This window comes from Colossoma macropomum, unplaced genomic scaffold (genome assembly GCF_904425465.1).
Source record: "Colossoma macropomum unplaced genomic scaffold, Colossoma_macropomum, whole genome shotgun sequence".
Taxonomy (NCBI): Eukaryota; Metazoa; Chordata; class Actinopteri; order Characiformes; family Serrasalmidae; genus Colossoma; species Colossoma macropomum.
Window position 1 is genome coordinate 5705228 of NW_023494792.1, and position 26686 is coordinate 5731913.

The 26686-nt window shown below is 39.6% G+C and overlaps 1 protein-coding gene and 1 pseudogene across 5 annotated transcripts in view; both read left to right on the forward strand.

Annotated features, from left to right (window-relative positions):
• Positions 1 to 26686, forward strand: part of LOC118811456 (protocadherin alpha-C2-like) — a 170798-nt gene that overhangs the window by 23596 nt on the left and 120516 nt on the right. Inside the window, exon 1 of one of the 5 annotated variants that reach the window (XM_036575676.1) lies at positions 1677 to 4195. The exons of 2 other annotated variants lie outside the window; for them this stretch is intronic. In XM_036575676.1, the coding sequence (XP_036431569.1) occupies positions 1832 to 4195 (2364 nt within the window). In that variant the 5' untranslated portion in view covers positions 1677 to 1831. Of the gene's footprint in view, positions 1 to 1676; positions 4196 to 5121; positions 7480 to 16431; positions 18787 to 26686 lie in introns of those variants that run through there. 2 more of the 5 variants (XM_036575680.1, XM_036575681.1) reach the window with 2 other exon arrangements.
• On the forward strand, positions 8322 to 10870 carry LOC118811478 (annotated as a pseudogene).

Here is a 26686-nt window from a genome sequence, read left to right on the forward strand (position 1 = left end):
ACTAAGTACCGCCTAGATAGAGAGGCTGTGTCTACATACTCAATAAACATATTATGTTCAGACAGAGGTGAGCCATCTTTGTCTTCAGAGAAGACAATTAAAATTGATATTGCAGATGTGAATGACAACAATCCAGTGTTTACCCAAAACCCATATATTTTTTATATTACTGAAAACAACACTCCAGGCGCATCCATATTCTGTCTTAGTGCTTTTGACGTAGACCAGAATGAAAACGCTCAAATAACTTACCACATTGTAAAAGAAGAAAGCTTCGAGCCAACTATAGTTTCTTTTCTTAATATAAATTCTGAAGACGGGAATGTCTACGCGCTAAAAAGTTTAGATTTTGAAACAGTCAAAACGTTCCAGTTCCACGTGCTCGCTACTGATTCTGGAACTCCACCACTGAGCAGCAACGTCACAGTGAACGTGTTCATTCTGGATCAGAACGACAACGTTCCAGTGATCTTATATCCAGTCAGCTCTAATGGATCTGCTGAAGGTGTGGAGGAGATTCCCCGCAATGTGAACGCAGGACATTTGGTGACTAAAGTGAGAGCCTATGACGCAGATATAGGATACAACGGCTGGCTATTGTTTTCAATGCAGGAAGTGAGTGACCACAGTCTGTTTGGTTTGGACCGCTATACAGGACAGATAAGGACCCTTCGCTCGTTCACAGAAACAGACGAGGCTCAGCATAAACTGGTCATACTGGTCAAAGACAATGGCAACGTTTCACTCTCAGCAACAGTGACTGTGATTATCAAAGTTGTGGAGCCCAAAGAAGCTTTTGCAGCTTCTGATGTTAAAAACACAGTGAAAGATGAGGAGGATAATACTGTTACGTTATATCTGATCATCACTCTGGGCTCAGTTTCAGTGCTTTTTGTGATCAGTATCATTGTGCTGATTGTAATGCAGTGCTCCAAATCTACAGACTATTCCTCCAAGTACTTACAAGATACAAATTATGACGGAACACTGTGTCACAGCATCCAGTACAGATCAGGAGATAAACGGTACATGTTAGTTGGACCCAGAATGAGTATCGGTTCTACTATAGTCCCGGGCAGTAATGGGAATACTCTAGTGGTACCAGATCGCAGGAGGAGAACTTCTGGAGAGGTAAGCCAGTGATCTAAGTTCTGTTTAATTATTATTATTATTATTATATTTTTTGATGTTTAAGGTTTTACACGCACCTCTCATTTTAATAGCACCTTAAGTTTTAAAAAGTCGTAGTGTATCTGAAAATCTTATTGCCACTCCTTTATTACAGCCAAGTACAAACGTAAGTTTAAATGAAGGAAATCGGCATTTGCCATTAAACGTCTAATTGCGATTCGGCTGCTGTCCGTGGTGCTGAACATGGTTGGGTTCTATTTTGAGTGACATACTGTGTATTTTTTTTTTCTTTTTTATCTCTTGCTCTAATGTACATACATGAATTATAATACTATTTATTCGTGAGCTTCGATTCCACTTGAACATGCGAGGTGTTTTGCGGACAGAAATGCTGTTAAATGCATCGCAATGAACCTATTCAGGTTGCAATAAGTTTTTTGTTCGCAAGGTGTCAGTGTGAAACCAGATTAAGGTTCGTAACGTGGTGATGATTTTTGTGTGCGCCCTTTAGGGTTTCTTGTGGGTAGTGACCACCAGTGGTGCTGGAATAACGTCAGGTTGGTTTTGGTCTGCGTCGTATTTTTATTTTTTTTTCTATTGTGACAAACTATACGAATTTGGCTGGTGTTATGTGGGTGCAAGACTAATACGCGTCCAATGGTGGTGGTTTTAAGTGTAGCGACGCTGTAACATTCGCAAAATGAAACAAAGAGAGCGCGAGTCATGGCGGAGCCTGCATTTGAGACTGGCTTTCATTACTGCATCGCTGTTGTTTGGGAGAGTGGTTTGGGCACAGACACGATATTCCGTTTCTGAGGAGCAGAAGGATGGTGCTGTGGTTGGAAATATTGCAAAGGACTTAGGAATTGATCATAGAACCCTAAAGGAACGAGGATTCCGTATCGTATCAACCACTGGAGAGTCGCTGTTCAAGGTAAATCAAGATGATGGAGTTTTATATTTGAACGGAAATATAGATCGAGAGCAGGTTTGTGAGAAGAGCAGCTCATGCTTAGTCAACGTAAAAATCGCTCTTGAAAATCCCCTGGAGATTCATTATGTGTCAGTAGAAATTATTGACATAAACGACCATGCTCCGAGTTTCCATGAGAAAGAAAAGCGGCTGGAGATTTCAGAAAGTGCTTTGCCTGGTTCACGTTATCAGCTGCAGGCGGCACGCGACCCTGACGGTGGAAGTAACTCAATACAACATTATAAACTCAGTCAGAATGTAAATTTTAATCTTGAGGTAAAAGATCGTGGAGAAGATGGTAAAATCCCTATTTTGGTTCTTAAAAATCCATTAGATAGAGAGACGACAAGAAGCTTGACTTTACTTCTCACTGCTGTGGATGGAGGGAGACCTCCTAAATCTGGTTCGATGGAGATCATTGTAGATGTGTTGGATATAAACGATAACATGCCTGTTTTTACTAAGGACGTTTACTCTGCCATGATAAATGAAAACGCCCTTGTAGGTACAACAATAATACAAGTGAACGCCACAGATTTAGATGAAGGTTTGAATGGAGAAATTGTCTATTCATTTGGTAATCATGATAATGACAAATTGCAAAGATTATTTGACATAAACTCACTCACTGGTGAAATAATTGTAAAAGGCCTCATAGACTATGAGGGTAAAGATAGCTATGAAATCGACATACAGGCATCCGACAAGGGCAGCCCTCCTTTCACAGCGGATAAAAGCGTACTTATAAAAGTCGTTGATATAAATGACAACGCCCCTGAAATAGAAGTAACGTCATTTTCGAGTTTAATCCCAGAAGATTCCAGACCTGGAACAACGGTTGCATTAATAAGCGTTAGTGATTTAGACTCCGGGGTTAACGGGAACGTTTTCTGTACTGTACCCGAAGACATACCATTTAAATTAATGCCTTCCTCACAGAAAAATGTATACTCACTAGTTACCACGTCACTGCTTGACAGAGAAATGATATATGAATATGGTGTCACATTACTTGCCAAAGATGAAGGGCTGCCGCCATTATCGTCAGTTAAAACTATCACTGTCCAGATATCAGATGTTAATGACAACTACCCTGAGTTTTCCCACAGCCCTTACATGTTTTATGTGACTGAGAACAATTCTCCTGGGGCGTCACTTTTTTCTATCTCTGCCTCGGACCGAGATCTAAACGAAAACGCAATTGTCAGCTATCAGATTTGGAGAGACCATGGAGAAAATCATAGACACGTACCGTTTATAAACATAAATTCAGAAAACGGCTGGGTTTACGCTCTTAACAGTTTTGATTTTGAAACTCTTAAGTCGTTTCAATTTCAAGTACTAGCCATCGACTCTGGAACTCCACCACTGAGCAGCAACGTCACAGTGAACGTGTTCATTCTGGATCAGAACGACAACGTTCCAGTGATCTTATATCCAGTCAGCTCTAACGGATCTGCTGAAGGTGTGGAGGAGATCCCCCGCAATGTGAACGCAGGACATTTGGTGACTAAAGTGAGAGCCTATGACGCAGATATAGGATACAACGGCTGGTTGTTATTTTCACTGCAGGAAGTGAGTGACCACAGTCTGTTTGGTTTGGACCGCTATACAGGACAGATAAGGACCCTTCGCTCGTTCACAGAAACAGACGAGGCTCAGCATAAACTGGTCATACTGGTCAAAGACAATGGCAACGTTTCACTTTCAGCAACAGCGACTGTGATTATCAAAGCTGTGGAGCCCAAAGAGGCTTTTGCAGCTTCTGATGTTAAAAACGCAGTAAAAGACGAGGAGAACAGTGACGTCACATTTTATCTGATCATCACTCTGGGCTCAGTTTCAGTGCTTTTTGTGATCAGTATCATTGTGCTGATTGTAATGCAGTGCTCCAAATCTACAGACTGTTCCTCCAAGTACTTACAAGATACAAATTATGACGGGACACTGTGTCACAGCATCCAGTACAGATCCGGAGATAAACGGTACATGTTAGTTGGACCCAGAATGAGTATCGGTTCTACTATAGTCCCGGGCAGTAATGGGAATACTCTAGTGGTACCAGATCGCAGGCGGAGAACTTCTGGAGAGGTAAGAAAATCACAGCATTTTTGATATAAAATCTAAACTTCTACAGTTAAAAAAAAACTGTTATTTTCCACTTATGAAAAAAATCATATTGACGAGTGGGCTACTTAAAATTCTGTTACTGGAGTTAATTTATTCATCATTTGCTCTAGTTCTTATCGAATATGAAGTCCGTAAAATTTCAAGTTTATCTGTACATTCAAATACATGGATATGATTTGTTTAATATATAAATTATTGGTTAAGGCACTACATTATCATTCTGAAAATTGCATTGCATTCCTGTTTTTACAAACCCAGTTCAAAAAAAAAAAGTTGGAGCAGTATGTGAAATGCTAATAATTACAGCAAACAGTGATTAGTAAATTGTGTTTGACCCGTATTAAATTGAAAACGGTACAAAACACAATATATATTTATTTTCCTTCTGAATGTCATTGTTTTTTTAAATATACTAAATGTTAAATACATTCATGAAATTACGTGTATTGTAGTGTTTACTGTTATCAAAACAATTTTAGTTTCAGAACATGTCTTTTGTGGTTACTAAGTAATAGTCGTTAAATCTGTCCATAAATGAGCCCCTCCTTCAGCACTGTAACGAATAAACCCACAAAGTCTACACTTTGTAGTTCTAAAAACAAACGTGAAGCGTTGACTGTCAAAATGCAATAAACATTTAGCTCACGAGGTGTCAGTGCAAAACCAGCTTAAGGTTTCAGACGTTTAAACTCCATCCCGCCCCTCCACTTACCCCGTGCCTTCATTCTTACCCATGCTGTTGTGCTGACAACACGGAACTAGCTATATGTCGTTTTTCTTACAGTTATCGTAAAGGTTCACGTTGATTTTTCTGCAGTATTGTGGCTACACAACGAACATTCATGGCGCAGTAGTATTTTGGTGGTCGCCGTTGTGCTAACAGCAAAATGGAACAAAGGGGACGCGCGTTATGGCGGGAGCTGTATGTAAGATTCTCTTTGCTGGCTGTTTTGCTGTTGTTCGGGAGGGCGGTTTGGGCACAGATACGATATTCCATACCAGAAGAGCAGAAAGACGGAACTATGATTGGAAATATCGCAAAGGATTTAGGAATTGATCGTAGAATCTTAAAGGACCGAGGATTTCGGATTGTGTCAAGCTCTGGAGAGTCGCTGTTCAAGGTAAATCAAGATGACGGTGGGTTGTATGTAAATGGAAAAATAGACCGTGAAGTGCTTTGCGAAAGAAGCAGCACTTGTTTGATAAAAGTAAAAATCGCACTTGAAAATCCATTGGAGATCCACTACGTAACAGTAGAAATTCTGGATATAAACGACCATGCTCCGACTTTCAACCAAAAAGAAAAGCATTTAGAAATAGGGGAATCTGCCGTACCTGGTGCGCGATTCCAGCTCCAGGCCGCTCAAGACCTTGACAGAGGCAGCAATTCAGTTCAGAGTTATAAACTGAGTCACAACGATCATTTTCGCCTAGACGTGAAGGATCGTGAAGAAGATGGTAAAATCCCTTTTTTGGTATTACAAAAGCCGTTAGACAGGGAGGCTGCGAAAAACATTAAATTGTTAATAACTGCTGTAGATGGCGGAAAACCGCCCAGATCTGGAACAATGGAGATAATCATAGATGTGTTGGATATAAATGATAACGCACCAGTTTTTGCTAAAGATGACTATACTGTTATGATCGATGAGAACGCACCTATAGGTACTACAGTAATACAAGTCAACGCTACAGATCTGGATGAAGGCTCGAATGGTGATATAGTCTATTCAATGGGTAATGTAAAAAATCAAATACGTGAACTTTTTGAAATAAATCCAATCACTGGCGAAATTATTGTGAAGGGCCTCTTAGATTTTGAAGTCAAGGATAAGTATGAGATCGATATCCAAGCATCCGATAAAGGACTTGTACCAATGATATCAGATAAAAGTGTCATCATAAAGATTGTAGATGTAAATGATAATAAGCCAGAGATAGAAGTGACATCATTTTCAAGCGCAATTCCAGAAGATTCCAGAAGTGGAACTACAGTTGCTTTGATAAGCGTGTCTGACTTAGACTCTGGAATGAACGGTAAAGTTTACTGTTCAATACACAATGACATACCTTTCAAACTAATCCCATCATCACATGACAATGTTTACTCGTTAGTCACAGAGTTATTGCTTGATAGAGAAAAGACATCTCAATATGACATCACGTTACGTGCAAACGACGTAGGAGTGCCGCCTTTGTCCTCAGTGAAAACTATAACTGTTCAGGTGTCAGATGTCAATGATAACAGTCCACAGTTTTCGCTCTCGCCTTATACGTTTTATGTAATGGAAAACAATACTCCAGGCAAATCCGTATTTTCTGTGACTGCTTCTGACCGGGACTCAAATGAAAATGCAATAGTCAGATATCAGATATGGAGAGATAACAGTGAGGAAAATACATATACATCTTTTATCAATATTAATTCTGAAAGTGGAGAAATTTACGCACTGAAAAGTTTCGACTTTGAAACGGTTAAAACGTTCCAGTTTAAAGTCGTTGCAACAGATTCTGGAACTCCACCACTGAGCAGCAACGTCACAGTGAACGTGTTCATTCTGGATCAGAACGACAACGTTCCAGTGATCTTAAATCCAGTCAGCTCTAACGGATCTGCTGAAGGTGTGGAGGAGATTCCTCGCAATGTGAACGCAGGATATTTGGTGGCTAAAGTGAGAGCCTATGACGCAGATATAGGATACAACGGCTGGCTATTATTTTCACTGCAGGAAGTGAGTGACCACAGTCTGTTTGGTTTGGACCGCTATACAGGACAGATAAGGACCCTTCGCTCGTTCACAGAAACAGACGAGGCTCAGCATAAACTGGTCATACTGGTCAAAGACAATGGCAACGTTTCACTTTCAGCAACAGCGACTGTGATTATCAAAGTTGTGGAGCCCAAAGAGGCTTTTGCAGCTTCTGATGTTAAGAACGCAGTAAAAGACGAGGAAGACGACATTACATTTTATCTGATTATCACTCTGGGCTCAGTTTCAGTGCTTTTTGTGATCAGTATCATTGTGCTGATTGTAATGCAGTGCTCCAAATCTACAGACTGTTCCTCCAAGTACTTACAAGATACAAATTATGACGGGACACTGTGTCACAGCATCCAGTACAGATCCGGAGATAAACGGTACATGTTAGTTGGACCCAGAATGAGTATCGGTTCTACTATTGTCCCGGGCAGTAATGGAAATACTCTAGTAGTACCAGATCGCAGGAGAAGAACTTCTACAGAGGTAAGAATCATATATCCATATGTTGTCACTAGCTTATTAAATCAAATATTTTCTTTCACCTGCTGAAACACCTGACTCTTGTAGAGCTTGGTCGTTACCAATTATTTGATGCGTAAATCAACTTTGAAAACTATGGTTTAGCTGATGGTTTAAACTGCAGTGCGATGGGCAACCAGGCGCTGTCCATTGTGCTAACGCGGGCCTCCTCGCACTTTTATACTGAACATGTCTAATTATACTAATTATAATAACACCTGAACACACTAAGTGCTATATTTCCTATACATCTTATGTTTGCAATACAGGGTAACGATTACTGTAGGGCACTGTTCAAAAAACTAAATGACAAAGTTTGTCATGACAACTGACAAAACCATGTATAAATATTTATAAATGCTCATTCTAATAGATGCTATAAAGGTTAAATTTTCCAGTTTTGAACAAAGTTAGCTAAAATAGTTTTTGTAACAGGTGATGCTTATTGGAATAAGCATTTATAAACATTGGGTTATGTCCGTTGTCATAACAAGCTTAAGAAGGTGTCATGTAGCCTTATGATCAATACTTTACAGTAAAGTGTTACCAAACACAGTTATGCAACAACACTTAAAACAGTATTTTATGTGATAAATGATGTATCATTTATGTGGAACCAATGTATACATTTGATTCTAGTACATTCAACCCAACATTTCTGTGTGTAACTTCAAAATGCAATTAACATTTAGTTCGCGAGATGTCAGTATAAACCTATAAGAAGGTTCATGACGTAGATATTGGCTGGTTTTTGTGCCCACCCTTCAGTGTCCTCCTACATTTGCTAAATAAGACTAGTCGTGCAGAGGAAATATCGTGTTACCTTTACTCAAATGGTGTTTTATAGTTTAGCAAACTGAAAATGTCTTGGTCAAGTGTTACGTGTAAGCAGGATTGACACGCTTTCATGGTGGTCTTTTATATTATTTTATTTTTTTTTTTCGTAACGTCCTTGTGAGATCTTAAAATGGAACAAAGGAGATGCGGCTCATGGCTGAGGGCGCGTGTGAAATTTTTCTTCGTGGCTGCATCGCTGTTGTTTGGGAGAGCGGTTTGGGGACAGGTACGATACTCCGTGTCTGAGGAACAGAAGGAGGGTACTGTGGTTGGAAATATCGCAAAGGATTTGGGTATTGATCAAAGAACTTTAAAGGACAGGGGATTCCGCATCGTGTCAACCGCGGGAGAGTCACTGTTTAAGGTAAATCAGAATGACGGAGTGTTGTATGTCAGTGGAAATTTGGACAGAGAGAAGGTGTGCGAGAAAAGCTCATCGTGTTTGATGAATCTGAAAATCGCTTTGGAAAATCCACTGGAGATTCATTATGTGACTGTAGAGATCATAGATGTTAACGATCACGCTCCTTTGTTTTCTGAAAAAGAAACGTTTTTTGAGATAGGTGAGTCTGCATTACCCGGAACGCGTTTTCAGCTACCGGCAGCGCGCGACCCAGACAGTGGATCTAATTCCATTCAAGCTTATAAACTCAGTCAAAACGATCATTTCCGTCTCGAAGTCAAAGATCGAGGAGAAGTTGGTAAAATCCCCATCTTGGTGTTACAGAAGTCCATAGACAGAGAGGCCGTGCAGAGCATGAAAATGTCATTAACCGCTGTTGATGGTGGGAAACCTGCTAAATCTGGAACGATGGAGATAACCGTTTATGTCTTAGATGTAAATGACAACATGCCAGTTTTTACTAAGGACGTTTACTCAGTTATGTTAAATGAGAAACGCACCAATAGGTACCACAGTAATACAAGTGAATGCCACAGATTTGGATGAAGGCCAAAATGGAGAGGTCTTTTATGCCTTTGCTAATAATGTTGACAGTAAATTGCTAAAACTTTTTGATATAGACTCAATCACAGGTGAAATCACTGTAAAGGGAAATATTGATTTTGAGGCCATGAGTATGTATGAAATTGACATTCAAGCCTCAGATAAAGGCACTATACCTCAGACAACAGATAAGAGCGTGACTATAAAAATCGTCGATGTTAATGACAACGTACCAGAGATTGAAGTGGCATCATTTTCAAACGCCATTTCAGAAGATTCTAGGCCAGGCACCACAGTCGCTTTGATCAGCGTGTCTGATTTAGACTCCGGATTGAACGGTAAAGTTTTCTGTTTTGTTCCTGAAGGTATACCATTTAAATTAATGCCATCATCCCAAGACAATATTTACTCGTTAGTCACCACGTCATTTCTTGATAGGGAGACTAAACATGAGTATGACATTACATTAGTCGCCAAAGATGCTGGGCAGCCGTCTTTATCTTCAATGAAAAACAATAACTGTCCTTGTATCAGATGTCAATGATAATAGTCCAAAGTTTTCTCTTTCCCCTTACACCTTTCACATTATGGAAAACAATGTTCCAGGCACATCTTTATTCTCTGTCTCGGCTTCTGATCGAGATACAAATGAAAACGCTATGATCACTTATGAAATATTACGAGAAAGTGGCGAAGAACACAAATATACATCTTTTTGTTAATATACATTCTGAAAATGGCTGGATTTACGCACTGAAAAGTTTCGACTTTGAAACAATCAAAACGTTCCAGTTCCACGTGCTCGCTACTGATTCTGGAACTCCACCACTGAGCAGCAACGTCACAGTGAACGTGTTCATTCTGGATCAGAACGACAACGTCCCAGTGATCTTATATCCAGTCAGCTCTAACGGATCTGCTGAAGGTGTGGAGGAGATTCCTCGCAATGTGAACGCAGGACATTTGGTGACTAAAGTGAGAGCCTATGACGCAGATATAGGATACAACGGCTGGCTATTATTTTCCCTGCAGGAAGTGAGTGACCACAGTCTGTTTGGTTTGGACCGCTATACAGGACAGATAAGGACCCTTCGCTCATTCACAGAAACAGACGAGGCTCAGCATAAACTGGTCATACTGGTCAAAGACAATGGCAACATTTCACTTTCAGCAACAGCGACTGTGATTATCAAAGTTGTGGAGCCCAAAGAGGCTTTTGCAGCTTCTGATGTTAAAAACTCAGTAACAGACGAGGAGGACAATGACGTCACATTTTATCTGATCATCACTCTGGGCTCAGTTTCAGTGCTTTTTGTGATCAGTATCATTGTGCTGATTGTAATGCAGTGCTCCAAATCTACAGACTATTCCTCCAAGTACTTACAAGATACAAATTATGATGGAACACTGTGTCACAGCATCCAATACAGATCAGGAGATAAACGGTACATGTTAGTTGGACCCAGAATGAGTATCGGTTCTACTATAGTCCCGGGCAGTAATGGGAATACCCTAGTGGTACCAGATCGCAGGAGGAGAACTTCTGGAGAGGTAAGATTCAGCCAAAAATAATAACTGTGAACAACTGTGAGATTTACGCATATTTTTAATCTACATTACTCGTCTCTTTGTGATTCGAAATCGACAATCCAAAGATTTAACAACACTTACTTAAATGGAAGAAGATTTTGTTAGGAATGGCATTTAATGCTTCTGTAAAATGATGGCTCAGCTAATTGTTGTTTGGTAATGATCATGAGGTGATTTATGGTTTTTACGTTTATTTGTATGGAATGTGAAGTGTTGGAATTTTGGAGTGTTGCACTTTCAAACGTTGGATTCAAATAGCGCGTGTATGGTTAAAATACTGAAAAATACAAAATACTTTGTTTAGAATCTATTAAACCAACTGTAACAATTGTCACTATTAGACTTAAGCCACAGTAGTGATGAGCAATGCTTTTGTTATTGTTGTAGCTGCTGTTATTTTACTGCTCTCAGTGTGAACTTTCGAGGTTGTGAATGGGAGCTGTCCAGAAAGCTCGTGCTGATTTCACTTGACTGAGTTAGACAGGCGCTTCCAGTTTCAGTCCTGATGAACCCATACTGCTTATTCTTTGTTCCCGTACTACTTAAACACACCTGATCCAGCACATATGAACATTGTTTATTTTCTGAGCTTGTCGAATTACAATAATTTTGCAAACACATGAACGCATAAAGTCCGTAAACTGCATCGTGTTTAGCACAAAGTTACTCATCTAAATTCAAAGCATCATAATGCAATAAACGTTTAGTTCGCGAGGTGTCAGTATAAAACTAGAAAAAGGATCATGACGTAGAAGTAGGCTGATGTTTTTTATCCGCCCCTTCAGCGTTCTCGTGCATGTTATAAATATGGTCGGTGGTGAAGAGGAAACATTGCGTTAGCTTTAACCTTCATGGCATTTTTAAAGTCTGGCAAATTGATAACGTTATGGTCAACTCTTGTGTGGATATACAAATTGATACGCGTTCGTATTTTTTTTACCTGTAACGTCGTTGTGAGATCTTAAAATGGAACAAAGGAGATGCGGCTCATGGCTGAGGGCGCGTGTGAAATTTTTCTTCGTGGTTGCATCGCTGTTGTTTGGGAGAGCGGTTTGGGCACAGGTACGATACTCCGTGTCTGAGGAGCAGAAGCAGGGCACTGTGGTTGGAAATATCGCAAAGGATTTGGGTATTGATCAAAGAACTTTAAAGGACAGGGGATTCCGCATCGTGTCAACCGCGGGAGAGTCACTGTTTAAGGTAAATCAGAATGACGGAGTGTTGTATGTCAGTGGAAATTTGGACAGAGAGAAGGTGTGCGAGAAAAGCTCATCGTGTTTGATCGATCTGAAAATCGCGTTTGGAAAATCCACTGGAGATTCACTATGTGACTGTAGAGATCATAGATGTTAACGATCACGCTCCTTTGTTTTCTGAAAAAGAAACAGTTTTTGAGATAGGTGAGTCTGCATTACCTGGGACACGCTTTCAGCTACCGGCAGCGCGCGACTCAGACAGTGGATCCAATTCCATTCAAGCTTATAAACTCAGTCAAAGCGATCATTTCCGTCTCGAAGTCAAAGATCGAGAAGAAGTTGGTAAAATCCCCATCCTGGTGTTACAGAAGTCCATAGACAGAGAGGCCGTGCAGAGCATGACAATGTCATTAACCGCTGTTGATGGTGGGAAACCTGCTAAATCCGGAACGATGGAGATAACCGTTTATGTCTTAGATGTAAATGACAACATGCCAGTTTTTACTAAAGATGTTTACTCAGTTATGTTAAATGAAAACGCACCAATAGGTACCACAGTGATACAAGTGAATGCCACAGATTTGGATGAAGGCCAAAATGGAGAGGTCTTTTATGCCTTTGCTAATAATGTTGACAGTAAATTGCTAAAATCTTTTTGATATAGACTCAATCACAGGTGAAATCACTGTAAAGGGAAATATTGATTATGAAGCCAAGCGTACGTATGAAATTGACATTCAAGCCTCAGATAAAGGCACTATACCTCAGACAACAGATAAGAGCGTGACTATAAAAATCGTCGATGTTAATGACAACGTACCAGAGATTGAAGTGGCATCATTTTCAAACGCCATTTCAGAAGATTCTAGGCCAGGCACCACAGTTGCTTTGATCAGCGTGTCTGATTTAGACTCCGGATTGAACGGTAAAGTTTTCTGTTTTGTTCCTGAAGGTATACCATTTAAATTAATGCCATCATCAAAAGATAATATTTACTCGTTAGTCACCACGTTGTCTCTTGATAGAGAGGCTAAACATGAGTATGACATTACATTAGTCGCCAAAGATGCAGGGTCAGCCGTCTTTATCTTCAATGAAAACAATAACTGTCCTGATATCAGATGTCAATGATAATAGTCCAGAGTTTTCTCTTTCCCCTTACACCTTTTACATTATGGAAAATAATGTCCTAGGCACATCTTTATTCTCTGTCTCGGCTTCTGATCGAGATACAAATGAAAACGCTATGATCACTTATGAAATATTACGAGAAAGTGGCGAAGAACACAAATATACATCTTTTTTTAATATACATTCTGAAAATGGCTGGATTTACGCACTGAAAAGTTTCGACTTTGAAACAGTCAAAACGTTCCAGTTCCACGTGCTCGCTACTGATTCTGGAACTCCACCACTGAGCAGCAACGTCACAGTGAACGTGTTCATTCTGGATCAGAATGACAATGTTCCAGTGATCTTACATCCAGTCAGCTCTAACGGATCTGCTGAAGGTGTGGAGGAGATTCCCCGCAATGTGAACGCAGGACATTTGGTGACTAAAGTGAGAGCCTATGACGCAGATATAGGATACAACGGCTGGCTATTATTTTCAATGCAGGAAGTGAGTGACCACAGTCTGTTTGGTTTGGACCGCTATACAGGACAGATAAGGACCCTTCGCTCATTCACAGAAACAGACGAGGCTCAGCATAAACTGGTCATACTGGTCAAAGACAATGGCAACGTTTCACTTTCAGCAACAGCGACTGTGATTATCAAAGTTGTGGAGCCCAAAGAGGCTTTTGCAGCTTCTGATGTTAAAAACGCAGTAAAAGACGAGGAGGACAGTGACGTCACATTTTATCTGATCATCACTCTGGGCTCAGTTTCAGTGCTTTTTCTGATCAGTATCATTGTGCTGATTGTAATGCAGTGCTCCAAATCTACAGACTATTCCTCCAAGTACTTACAAGATACAAATTATGATGGGACACTGTGTCACAGCATCCAGTACAGATCAGGAGATAAGCGGTACATGTTAGTTGGACCTAGAATGAGTATTGGTTCTACTCTAGCCCCAGGCAGTAACAGAAATACCCTAGTGGTACCAGATCGCAGGAGAAGATCGTCTGGAGAGGTAAGACTGAGCAAAAATATTAATTTCCAATAACTACAAACACAATTCATGTTGTGAACAGTTGTCATGTAAAAATAAGCATGGACGTCTCTGACAAAAATGCTGTCTAGAATGCAACATTTTGTTCAGCGTAAATGGTGTTTTCACAGATGTGCAGGTTTCCCACTAACACACTCTCCATATCATGATACACCCTAGATTTTGAACTTTGTGTTATCAATTTAGATTGCCCCTTTTTCCTTTGGCCATGAACACAACTGTCGTTATTTCCATAAATAATCTGAAAGGTTGACTACAATACATAGTGTCACTGTGCACCAGTCCATTTCAAATGAGCTCAAGTCCCGGAGATGTCAGCAGTATTTCTAGACACTGTTGACATGTGGATCCATTGTGCATAGTATGGTCTTAAACTGCATTTGTGCAGTGACAAACTATGTGGTGATATTCATCTCAGAAACATATTGTTTTTGATGCAGTACTGTTTGAGGGGTCAAAGTTCATGGGTATCCCTTTGTGGTTTTTGACTTTTTCCCTATACACTCAGAAATCTTTTCTTTTTTGTTTTTGTTCAAGTACAGGTCAAAGTAAATTTACAAATCAAAGATTCCTGATTTTGCGTGTTACCTACTGCCCAACTTTTTTGTAATTGGGTTTGTATAAGGACTACACATATTTATTGAAACTGTGTCTTTTTCTTCTTTACCAAATGATACCCTAATGATATACAATACTCTTATCCATATGGAATCAAATTTGGTTAGGCATGGCATTTTTTGCTTCTGTGAGACGGTGGCTTATCTAATTGTTGCGTGGCAATGATCATGATAGGGGTTATAGGTTTTATGTTTGCTTGTATGGAATGGTGAGAAAACGGTTTGTCTTGTAATCTGAAGGTAACTAGCATGGTTAGTAATACTTTATGAAGATAGCAGACAGTTTTGGGCCAATTCTGGCTTTCATGTGCAGATGCTGGTTGACTACCTGGCAGATGTTAGGCATGCAGGCCAGAATAGGGCCAGACGCTGGACAGTGTCATATGGTTTTGCCCTGTGTTTGTATTTGTGGGCCAGTTCTGGCACAAATGCTGTGGACCAACAACATTGGACCAGATTTGGCCACATTCATTAGTTCTACTCACTCTACAGTGTGTGGGCCAGATTTGGGCCAAGGACCCTAGCCATATACTGGGCCAGAACAAACCCAAGAACAAACCCAAGGATGTTGACAAATTTTGGTAACTGGGTTGATAATAAGCACATGCTGTTGCTTGTGCATTTGCATGCACATTGTCCGTATTCGACTTATCCCATGCAGTGACATTTTTTGTTTGTTTGTTTATTATTCCTGTTGCTGTTAGCATGGCCTGTGGAATGTATTTCATGAAGAAGGATTTGTTGATTTAGCCAGACAACTAAAGTTCAAAGTTGAGGATTGTCCTTCAGCTCTTTTTCTATTTGGACAGGCATGAGCTTGGGCGTAAGTTATCTGTTCAGTCCTGGGAACCACGTTTTGCTTATTTTCGTGAATTCTAAGACACCTCTTCTAAGGTGTGAAGAGCTTGGTAATTTGTTAATCTGTTGAATCTCAGTGGTTCATAAATCAGTTCTCAAGGACCCCAACAGAAGCCACAATTTTGTTCTACTTTGCAACACTTAGGCATACAGCAAAAATGGAGACTGTGTGGGGGTCCCTAATGACTGGTTTGAGAAACACTGTGAAGGGAGAGCATAAACATGTGCATAGTGTATGGTCCACAGTACTGGGACTGGGGGCTCCTTAGAATAAAAGAAACATTATAACAGACTTCTTACCATTTATTTAAATCAGGTCTCAACTGCACTTTATCTTGGCGACGTCTCAGCGCTCAATGCACTCGTATAAAAATCATATTGAAGAACAACTGGGCTACATTTAAATACAATTGTTTAGCTGGTTACATCGTTTCCCTGCAATGAACTGTGGAATCGCACGGTGTCAGTGTAAACTAAAATAAGGCTACTGATTCGTTCGACTCTCTAACTGAACCGCCTCATCAGTTGGTTACATTCGCTTTTGCACAGCGCATCGTCATCTAGAGGTGCATTTCTGTGCTGATTGGATTACTAACTTGAGTTCAGTGAGAATTACCTAATGACGAATAACATGAGTACACAGTGTGTGGATTATCTCTGTTAACGTGGACGAACTCTGGACTAATTTCTCCTAAAATGGAACAAAGGCGGCACGCATCATGGCGACTGAAGCTTGGGCTTGTGGCACTAGCGCTTTTATTTTGGAGAGGAATTATTGCGCAAATACGATACTCGGTTCTTGAGGAGCAGAAGAACGGCACTGTGGTTGGAAATATCGCCAAGGATTTAGGTATTGATCACAGAACTTTAAAGGAGCGAGGGTTTCGTATCGTATCGACAACAGGAGAGCCTCTGTTCAGGGTGAATCAGGATGACGGAGCCTTACATGTGAATGGAAACATAGACAGAGAAGAGGTGTGCGAAAGAAGCAGCTCGTGCCTGATTAATTTAAAAATCGCTCTTGAAAATCCTCTAGAGATTCATTATGTAACAGTTGAGGTCGTGGACGTAAACGATCATTCTCCGATATTCCCCGAGAAAGAAAAGCGGTTGGAAATATCAGAAAACGCCGTAGCTGGCGCGCGCTTTCAGCTTCAAGCGGCACGCGATGCAGATGGAGGGGTGAATTCCGTGCAGGTATATAAACTTAATCACAACGAACATTTTCGAATCGAGGTTAAAGACCGTGGATCGGATCGTAAGATGCCCTTCTTAATTCTGCAGAAACCATTAGACAGGGAAACCAGCACTAGCCATAAGCTCCTCCTCACCGCGCTGGACGGTGGGAGACCAGCGAAATCTGGTACTATGGAGATAATTGTGGACGTCATAGATGTAAATGACAACGTGCCAGTTTTCACAAAAGACTCGTATTCTGTGAAGCTTAGCGAAAACGCTGCAATAGGTACAACAGTGATTCAGGTAAATGCAACTGACGTAGACGATGGAGCTAATGGTGAAGTGTTTTATAGTTTTGGTCACGATGTGGATAGTGACCTGCTCAAAACCTTTGATCTAGATCCCATCACAGGCGAAATAATTGTAAAAGGACCAATAGATTTTGAGCAAAAGGATCAATATGAGATTGATATTCAGGCATCGGATAAGGCGTCAGCACCACTGACCACAGATAAGAGCGTTCTTATTCAAATTGTTGACTTAAATGACAATGCGCCAGAAATTGAAGTGACGTCATTTTCAAGCGCAGTACCAGAGAACTCGAAGTCAGGAACTACAGTGGCATTAATCAGTGTGAGCGACTTAGACTCTGGAATAAATGGAAAAGTGTTCTGCTCAGTACCTGAAGATATACCTTTCAGGTTAATGCAGTCCTCCCAGGAGAATATTTACTCACTGATTACTACGTCACCACTAGACAGAGAGAAAATATCTCAGTATGACATTACATTCATTGCCAAAGATGCAGGGCATCCACCATTATCGTCTGCTAAAACTATCACTGTGCTTGTATCTGATGCAAATGATAACAGCCCAGTGTTTTCCCTCAACCCATACACCTTCTATGTAGCTGAAAATAATGTACCAGGCAAGTCCATGTTCTCTGTGTCTGCCTATGACCTTGATTTAGATGAAAATGCTATAATATCTTACCACATTTGGAGAGATTCTGATGAACAAAATCAATATTCATCTTTCCTAAACATAAACCCTGAAAGTGGGGAGATATATGCGCTGAAAAGTTTTGACTTTGAAACAATAAAATCATACCAGTTTCATGTTGTGGCTTCAGACTCTGGAACTCCACCTCTGAGCAGCAACGTCACAGTGAATGTGTTCATTCTGGATCAGAACGACAACGTTCCAGTGATCTTATATCCAGTCAGCTCTAACGGATCTGCTGAAGGTGTGGAGGAGATTCCCCGCAATGTGAACGCAGGACATTTGGTGACTAAAGTGAGAGCCTATGACGCAGACATAGGATACAATGGCTGGCTATTATTTTCACTGCAGGAAGTGAGTGACCACAGTCTGTTTGGTTTGGACCGCTATACAGGACAGATAAGGACCCTTCGCTCATTCACAGAAACAGACGAGGCTCAGCATAAACTGGTCATACTGGTCAAAGACAATGGCAACATTTCACTTTCAGCAACAGCGACTGTGATTATCAAAGTTGTGGAGCCCAAAGAGGCTTTTGCAGCTTCTGATGTTAAAAACGCAGTAAAAGACGAGGAGGACAATGACGTCACATTTTATCTGATCATCACTCTGGGCTCAGTTTCAGTGCTTTTTGTGATCAGTATCATTGTGCTGATTGTAATGCAGTGCTCCAAATCTACAGACTATTCCTCCAAGTACTTACAAGATACAAATTATGACGGGACACTGTGTCACAGCATCCAGTACAGATCAGGAGATAAACGGTACATGTTAGTTGGACCCAGAATGAGTATCGGTTCTACTATTGTCCCGGGCAGTAATGGGAATACTCTAGTGGTACCAGATCGCAGGAGAAGAGCGTCTGGAGAGGTAAGCTAGTGATCTGTGTACCTTTGAAGTTTGAGGTATAAAACATCTAACAATAGAATCTTGGTCTTCTCTGTGCATTCTTTTTTTAATAAAATAAAACAAATACAGCAAAAATAAATAAATAAATAAAATAAATAAAAACAGCTATGGGAGGGTAGGTGGTGATGGAGGGTACAGCTCTGAGGAAGAATCTGTTCTTTAGTCTGTTACTTTGAGCTTTGATGGCCCTATATCTCTTTTTCAATGGCAAATGGACTGTGACCTGGATTGTGTTCAAATTTCATGTTTTGTGTTGTGCTGCTGAATATAGCAATTATTTAGTGAATACTTACCCCTTTAGTGAGCCATAAATGTCTCTCTGCATTTTTTTTATTTATTTATTTATTTATTTATTTTTATTTATTTTCTGTTCAGTTAATAGGAACCATTGGGTGCACCTTTTTCCTCACAATGGAAGATTATAATGTTGAAATGTCCAATACTTAAACCTGACAATTTTTCATGCTCTTTGTTTTTGTATTGCACTGTGATCTAGGAATCCTCAGATGTAAGTTCCAGAATCCTGGGTTAAACTGTGTAAAAAAAAAAAAAACTTGGGTATTTAAAGACAAACAAGTCATAGTGATCAACAGCATTAAATGTAGAAGGATATTTCTGTTATTGACTGTGATTTTTGTTAGTTCTCACCATATTCAACATATCGCTGCTGTCAGAACAAAACCTCGTATCTCCAAAATGGTAACTTCACAGGAGAAGGTTAAAACATACTTTACTTTTTATGTAAGTCAATGGAACCAGACTTTTTTCCAAGTCATTTTGGGCCATTTCTTTTTGTTCAATCATCATAAAATTTATACACAATATAAAGGGAAACAGGCGTTTTCAAATTATGTCAAAACTGAAAAACAACAAAATGGAGATACGAGGTTTTGTTTCGACAGAAGTGATATGGTCCTTATATGAGAGGAGACTGTATGATTGTAGGGGAGCAAACTCTGAGAACCTGGGCTAGTTCTGCTTTGAGTTAGAAGGCCGGGCCCCCTATAGATGAACAGAGGTAGGACAGAGAGGGGGCTGAGGAACAGGAACGTGATGAGTTGGTAGTGGCTTGAGAAAACCTGAGAGAGATTGAAATGTATAAGACACTAGTTTGGAAGGGAGATGCGCTTCAGGCATCTTCCTCCTCTCAAACTTCAGTTATTTCATAACTCCTTTTAAATGTATGACATATATTTGTGTGTCTGCAATGGCTTTTTGCATACACTCAGAATGAAAGGTGCTAAACCTCTACTGAGGTGGTACGCTCAAGGTTATGTCTTCAGAAACTTTAGTTAGGGAACATAATTGTACTTCAATCTTTTGCAGATATCTTTTTTAGTCTGTACTCCACGCACCCTGTCTCCAGGATTTTTTATTGTTCTGTTTTAAAACATTAGCTTAGAAAAGGTACAAATATGTGCCTTTCCCCTGGCAAAATGTATTTAAGATACATAGTTGGACCTTTGTTATACTTTGAGGGTAAATTTACATTGTTTGCACCATGATGGATGAAAAGTGTACCTGTAAAGCATCTTTTTTCTAACAGTGTCTATGCAGCACTGACTCTCCCAGCATCACTCTCCTTCTTCTTTCTCCTCGGCACTTTCTCTTTAGATAGTAAGAAAACTTCATGAATGCCTAACATCCACTTCTGTGAATATTTAATACCTACCTTCTATCATCATTATCACATTTGGGGGTCTCTCTCTCTCTCTCTCTCTCTCTCTCTCTCTCTCTCTCTCTGTCCTTTATTCCTGTACTGTTCTTTCTTTTCTTTTTTTTTTTTTTACAGTCTCCTTAGAGCAGATGCATACACGCACACACGCGCACACACACACACACACACACACACACACACACACACACAGGCATTCCCACACACACTTAGAGTTAGACTGTAACACTGTAGTATGTGTTAAATGCAGGAGCAGAATAAATATTATAGATTTCATTTTCCACATGTTTCTCATCATATATCAGCTTGTATTGATCTGAAGTGCAGACTATCTTCTACACGGAGTGCTTCATATACTAAAATCAAACATATTTAAATTGATGCATTATACCACACATAAAAAGACAAATGTACAAATGTACAGACATGGGGAAATTCAGACAGAAGCATTTACATGTTCAAAATGTAGTGCTTACATTAACTAGCTGGTGTTGGATGTAGCAATTCTGTAATTAAGAAATAATTTGTTTTACTTCTATGTGATGAAAATATCACAGATGAAGTTGCAGTGTGCTTTACTATAAGATCACAACTTTGATGGAAAATGCAAACACAAACATTTACACTGGCTTACTTCTTTTACTGCTCACACAGACGTGTCTTGTGCCTCTGGAGCAATCCATCCATTTCATTGAATTGACTGATTGATTGATTTGTTGATTAGTTAGTTTTTCTTTTACTTGCCTTGCCCAGTTAAACATTTAAACAATAAATATTCATAACCCCTAGTTCATTAGAGTGTGGGTGAGGAGTAAGGATGTGTTAAGCTATATTTGCTATAGGCTATTAATATCACACCCACTTGGCCTCATTATTCTCTTCTCTTTCTCTGACAAAGAAGAGTTTAAGCATAAGTACAGAGAAAGAAGAGCAGAGGGAGTACAGTGGCCCTTTGTGTGGTCTGTGCATCATGCTTTAACACACTAAAGTCAAAATATATTTTTTAAACCAATTACATAAACCTAAGTTTTAAATTAATAAGAAAATAATGTTCTATAAGCACATCATTCAGTGGCCACATAGCATTTTATACATTTTCAACAATGCGTGTCTCTCGAGGTGTTGCAGGAAGGAGTCTGCTTATCTTTGTCTTGCTGCAGGTCTGATTCAGTGTGCTCAGATGCTTCTCAGCATGCCTATTTACCTGCCTGTCTAATTGAGTTGATATTTAAGTATTACACTAGAGGTTTCTTTCTCCAGTAGTGTAGCTTTCAGACGTGTGTATGTTTGTTGTGATTGGATGCATATTTGATTGTGTGTGTTTGGAAGAGAGAAACAAATAGAAAGACACAGAAACCCCAAATGAATGAACCTTTTTTGTATACAGCACTACATATATTTACTTCACAGCATTTGAGACTGAATGGGTTGAAGCTTTTATTATTGTACACTGCTACACTCACATACACACGTCCCATACTTTGTCTCACTTTATGTCTTCTTGCTAGACAGCAAAAAGCAAGCATGTTACTATGGATAGTGATGCAGTCAAACAGAATCCAAGTACCTTTTCTTTTTCATTTTTCTTTCTCACACCTGATGCAATCAAAAAAACTAATTAACAAGCTCTTCCTTAGGTGAACTGGGTGTGTTAGAGGAGAGAAAACACTAAAACATGAAGCATACTGGCACTCCAGGACTAGAATTGAGAACCACTGGTCTAGATCTTCCTGGAATTCCTTGCAGCAAATTCAACAATTAAATCTAACCAGTTAATGTATGAAGCAACAACCCTCTGTATAGAGAGAATGGCTAGTCTTCATGAACACATTTGCTGGCACAGTTGCATGTTTAATGTATAATTTTTGTTTGTAGACGAGGTAGCTAAAAGAATGGGGAGCTCAAATAACAGACAGCAAGAGAAGCATAGGAAGGCTTATTAATTATTCCTACATTATGTCACATTTTCATGTTGGTGTGTGCTTCATAAAAATGGATTGTACCTATACGTGCAATATACTGTATATTTAGGGGCTAATTAAAAAATAATAATAATACTTTAATTAATTTCTTCACTCACCATGGGGTCCAGTAAGGTGCAGGGCCTGAGGTGGCCTTACAGTTTATCTTCCCCAAGTGATGGCCCTGATTGCAGTGTAATGCATGAACTGTAAGAAAGGACTACAGAGGGCAAGCCAACTGCTAGTTACAGTTACCTTGCTAAATAAGGCTAAGATAAAATTTAAACTGAAGTTATAGCTACTCAGCTAACCAGAAATAATCAAAAGATAAATCTCTGTTATACTTGGGGAATGGAATGGTTTGGGATCACTGGGGTTCAAACTCATGATCTCCTGATGTTGATGTTTTTTAATGTATGTTACAGAGTGTATATATATATATATATATATATATATATATATATATATACATACATGTATGGGTGTGGACACAGAAATCCAAGTAACTGCTGGTGCTCATAACTGTCTACTTGTACTCCCCAACAGCAAGAGATCAAGAGTTTGAACCCCAGCAATGACGCTGCCATCCATAATTGGGTTGAAGTTGGGTGAACTGAATTTCAGTTACAAGCTATGTTACCTTATAATTTTAAGAAATTTTTGCATTGTAATATATATATATATATATATATATTATATATATATATATATATATATATATATAAATGTATAATTAAATACTATTAAATACCCCTACTCCATACACTGCCTTGCCTTTAACCCACCTAAGGGCAAGAATACGCAGAACGTTTTCTGATGTGTGTGTGTGTGTGTGTGTGTGTGTGTGTTTATAGACCACATTTAGCCTGTAGTTTTCATTCAGAGCTGTATGTTGTGGTTGAATATGAGACCACTGACACACATACAAGTCTGCAGAGGCTGTATTGCTGTAGGCCATCTGTTCTGCCTTTCTTGGCATACAGCAGTTGGCCAGGGCTGTGACTGACATCTCTGTGTTGCGTTGGTCACTCTTCAGTAACCCTTTATTACTGAATACACAAAACAGAAGTAGAGCAATTGCATCATGCCTGTTCAGGCACTGAAATAGCAAAGTGGGTTTATTTATTTATTTATTTATTTATTTGCATTTGAACAAATACATATACAAATCAATATTGTGGCGGCAAAGGCATTATGTGGGTTATATTACTCATCTGTGTGCCTGAAAGCCTTTGTGTAGCCTTGTCCTGATGTAAAAACCAAGAAGATATTTCAGCTAGCCAGCGAACCTGTTCATTTGCCATTCAAATTGTGAATTTGCCATTCATGTGAAGTTAATGTGAGATTGTTACTGTCCACTGTTTTGCATGTGGGGCTCAGGTCTTGGCCTACCACCAACTGCTTAATCAGGTACATATTCTAAAGTATGTGTTTGCCTAATATGCTTCCAGGTACCACTTCTTCTTTGGGGATGTCACAAAATGCAATAATGAACTCTAATAGAAATGTTGCACAGTCAATGTGTGAGTAGTGAAATATATAATAGTGAGACATACTTTACTTGAATCCACCCCCCCCCCACTCTGAGTTCATTCACTTTTTGAGTATCACTATTACTGTGCCTTGCCTGTGCTTGACATTTGAGTGCTTCAGTAAACCAGATCATTAATTTGGTGCTTGTGTTCGTGAACTGGATATATATGGACAAAGAACTGCTGTGTCATCTGCAGTCAAGCTGTGCTGAGTGTTCTGCTCTGTCCTAGAGCTTCAAGCAGCCTGTGTCCAGGTCAGCAGCATTCCTGCTCCAGCTACTGCAGTGGCATTGGTCAGAGAACGTTATGTACTCTGGCTGCTGCAGTAACAGAACTCTTTTAGAAGTCTCATCCCAGGAAACATATGTCCCTTTGTATTGTGCTCATAAATGGTTGCTGTGGGAACTAAGCTCAAAGGAAGTTCTGTCTGCACTGATTCTGAAAGGTTAAATCTTCATTGCCTTTTATAAGACAGATATTTGTTTATGATCTTTTTGTTACCACAGTAACATCTTTCCTTGCTTTTATAAAAGACATTCAGAACTGTTAGTTGTGTTTTTATGTATCTGAATGTTTACCACAGTAGCAGAACTCTCCAACAAAATGTTTGATCCTGAATTGTTGCCATAACCAATTGACCATTAAATTATTATTATTATTAAGTTCCTCCTCACTTAATTAATGTTCTCAACCAGTCTGTGCTCAAACATACATTGTCACTCCTCCACAAATCTGCAAAAGTGCTGCAGGCTATTTGTTGCATTGTTGTGCATTGATAATCTTCATCTTGAGACATGTGTGTATGACATGTTTGTATGTCACAGGTCACAATACTTATATCTGCTATGTACAACCCAATGACTTGGAGCAAATATCTCTAGTGCAATGCACAATATTGCCCTCCATATTTTCTAGGAATTCTTTTATCTTGGTTTTCAGCCTTTTGTGAAGCTGTTTCATAACCTTGAGGCTAAAGTGAGTGCATCATGATAACTTGTAACGTAGTACCATTCCTTGACATTTATGTGGTCTGGTGGAGGCCAGGGCATAGAAGGGCGTAGAAAGCAGTCACTGTTGGTTATAAAGGAGAAGCATGAGAGGTAGGTTTTGGCTGTGGTGTAGCCAGTGGTGGTATGATGTGCCTAGGCTCACCTACTTTATTCGTTTATCCAATACTTTAGTCCTGCTTCCTCTTCTGCGTGTAGCACTATGTCTAGGTCTAGGCCAAAATAGGCCTACTTTGGTTGGTGTGAAGTGCACCTGTCACAGTGGGATGCTTGCAGTGCATATAGTTATGCCTCTTACATAGTAGGTCTTTTACATCTGTGCCTCTGCTCACATTTGCCTTGAATAAGTTTTAGATTACTTTTGTCATGTTAGTTGAAAAATGATCCCAAAGAGCTCTCTTATCTTACAGTCATATCTTTAGTTAGTGGAACTGCTTGCACTTGTGGAGATTTAATGGCAATGATATAAATATACTGTGATACTAGCAGCATGATGTGTGATTTCTGTCTCTGTTCATCATCCACTACTACATGTCCCTGACTTGTCACAATGAGATGCCCTGTGGATCTTTCTATCAAGTTTTCTGAATAACGTGGCTGGTTGTTTTCAAAAACAACATTGTTTCCCTTAAATTAGGTCACCATGGTGACATATTTGCCAAAAGAAGATGGTGCCACCTGTTTGTATGAATATTTGTACCTGTTTAAGAATGTATTAAATCCCCATCAAGTTTAGATAATAGTCAACAGCAAGTGTGTACTAATACTGAATGGTTTGACAACAGAGCTTTAGAACACTTGTTGTTTGTGTAATGCTTTTGAAAAATGTATACTGGTAACAGTACTTTAGAATGATGGATCCTGGTGACCCCTGTCCTGAACCTTTTCTTATCTTAGCCTACTTGATCCAACTTATTTAGGGCTTGATAATTAGCTGACGAGCTAGATCAGGTGTTTTGAGGCAGAGAATGAAACTGTGCAGAACAGTGCGTCCCCAGCATTGGAGTTCAGAGCCACTGCTCTATCCCATGTGGAAATGAAATACTGAAATGGGCATGAATTATTTGTGTGTGAGATATAAATATACTATTTCGTTAGATATTATTTCATTCCAAAATGTGTATTAGACACTAAAGTACATTAAGCCTAAATACATTTTTGGCCATTTTCATACATTTCTAGAACTCCACATTGCTACTACTGTCTGCAATGTGAAGCTTATTGGTTACCATGGAAACAAAACCCCAAACCACAACACGTTCTGGTACTGAATAGCATAACTCTTTTTCTTAGCCTCAGTGTTATGATTCCAAATAGGTACCTATGGTAGCAGAAATTCATTGTTTATCTGAGCTCCAGAATACAGCGTGCTCTAAATCTGAATGGTTGCTATGATATCAGACTCTCAGGGCACTGTTATCATCTGTGTTACAATTCTGTGTAGTTACCATGGTAACTGACCTCAAGAGCTCCTTTATGATTTTTTTAATGGTTGCCATGGCAACAGACCTCAGGAACATATTGTGTTCTATTCTAAAATGTTTACTTTGGCAACAGAGCTAGAAAACAATAGCATTTTCTGTTTGTTCTGAAAGATGAGGTAGGGTCAGGTGTGCGTGAGCACAAACACTCAGAGGCAATGAAAGATGACGCCTAATAGGAGAAAGTAAGTGCAGTAAGTGCTGA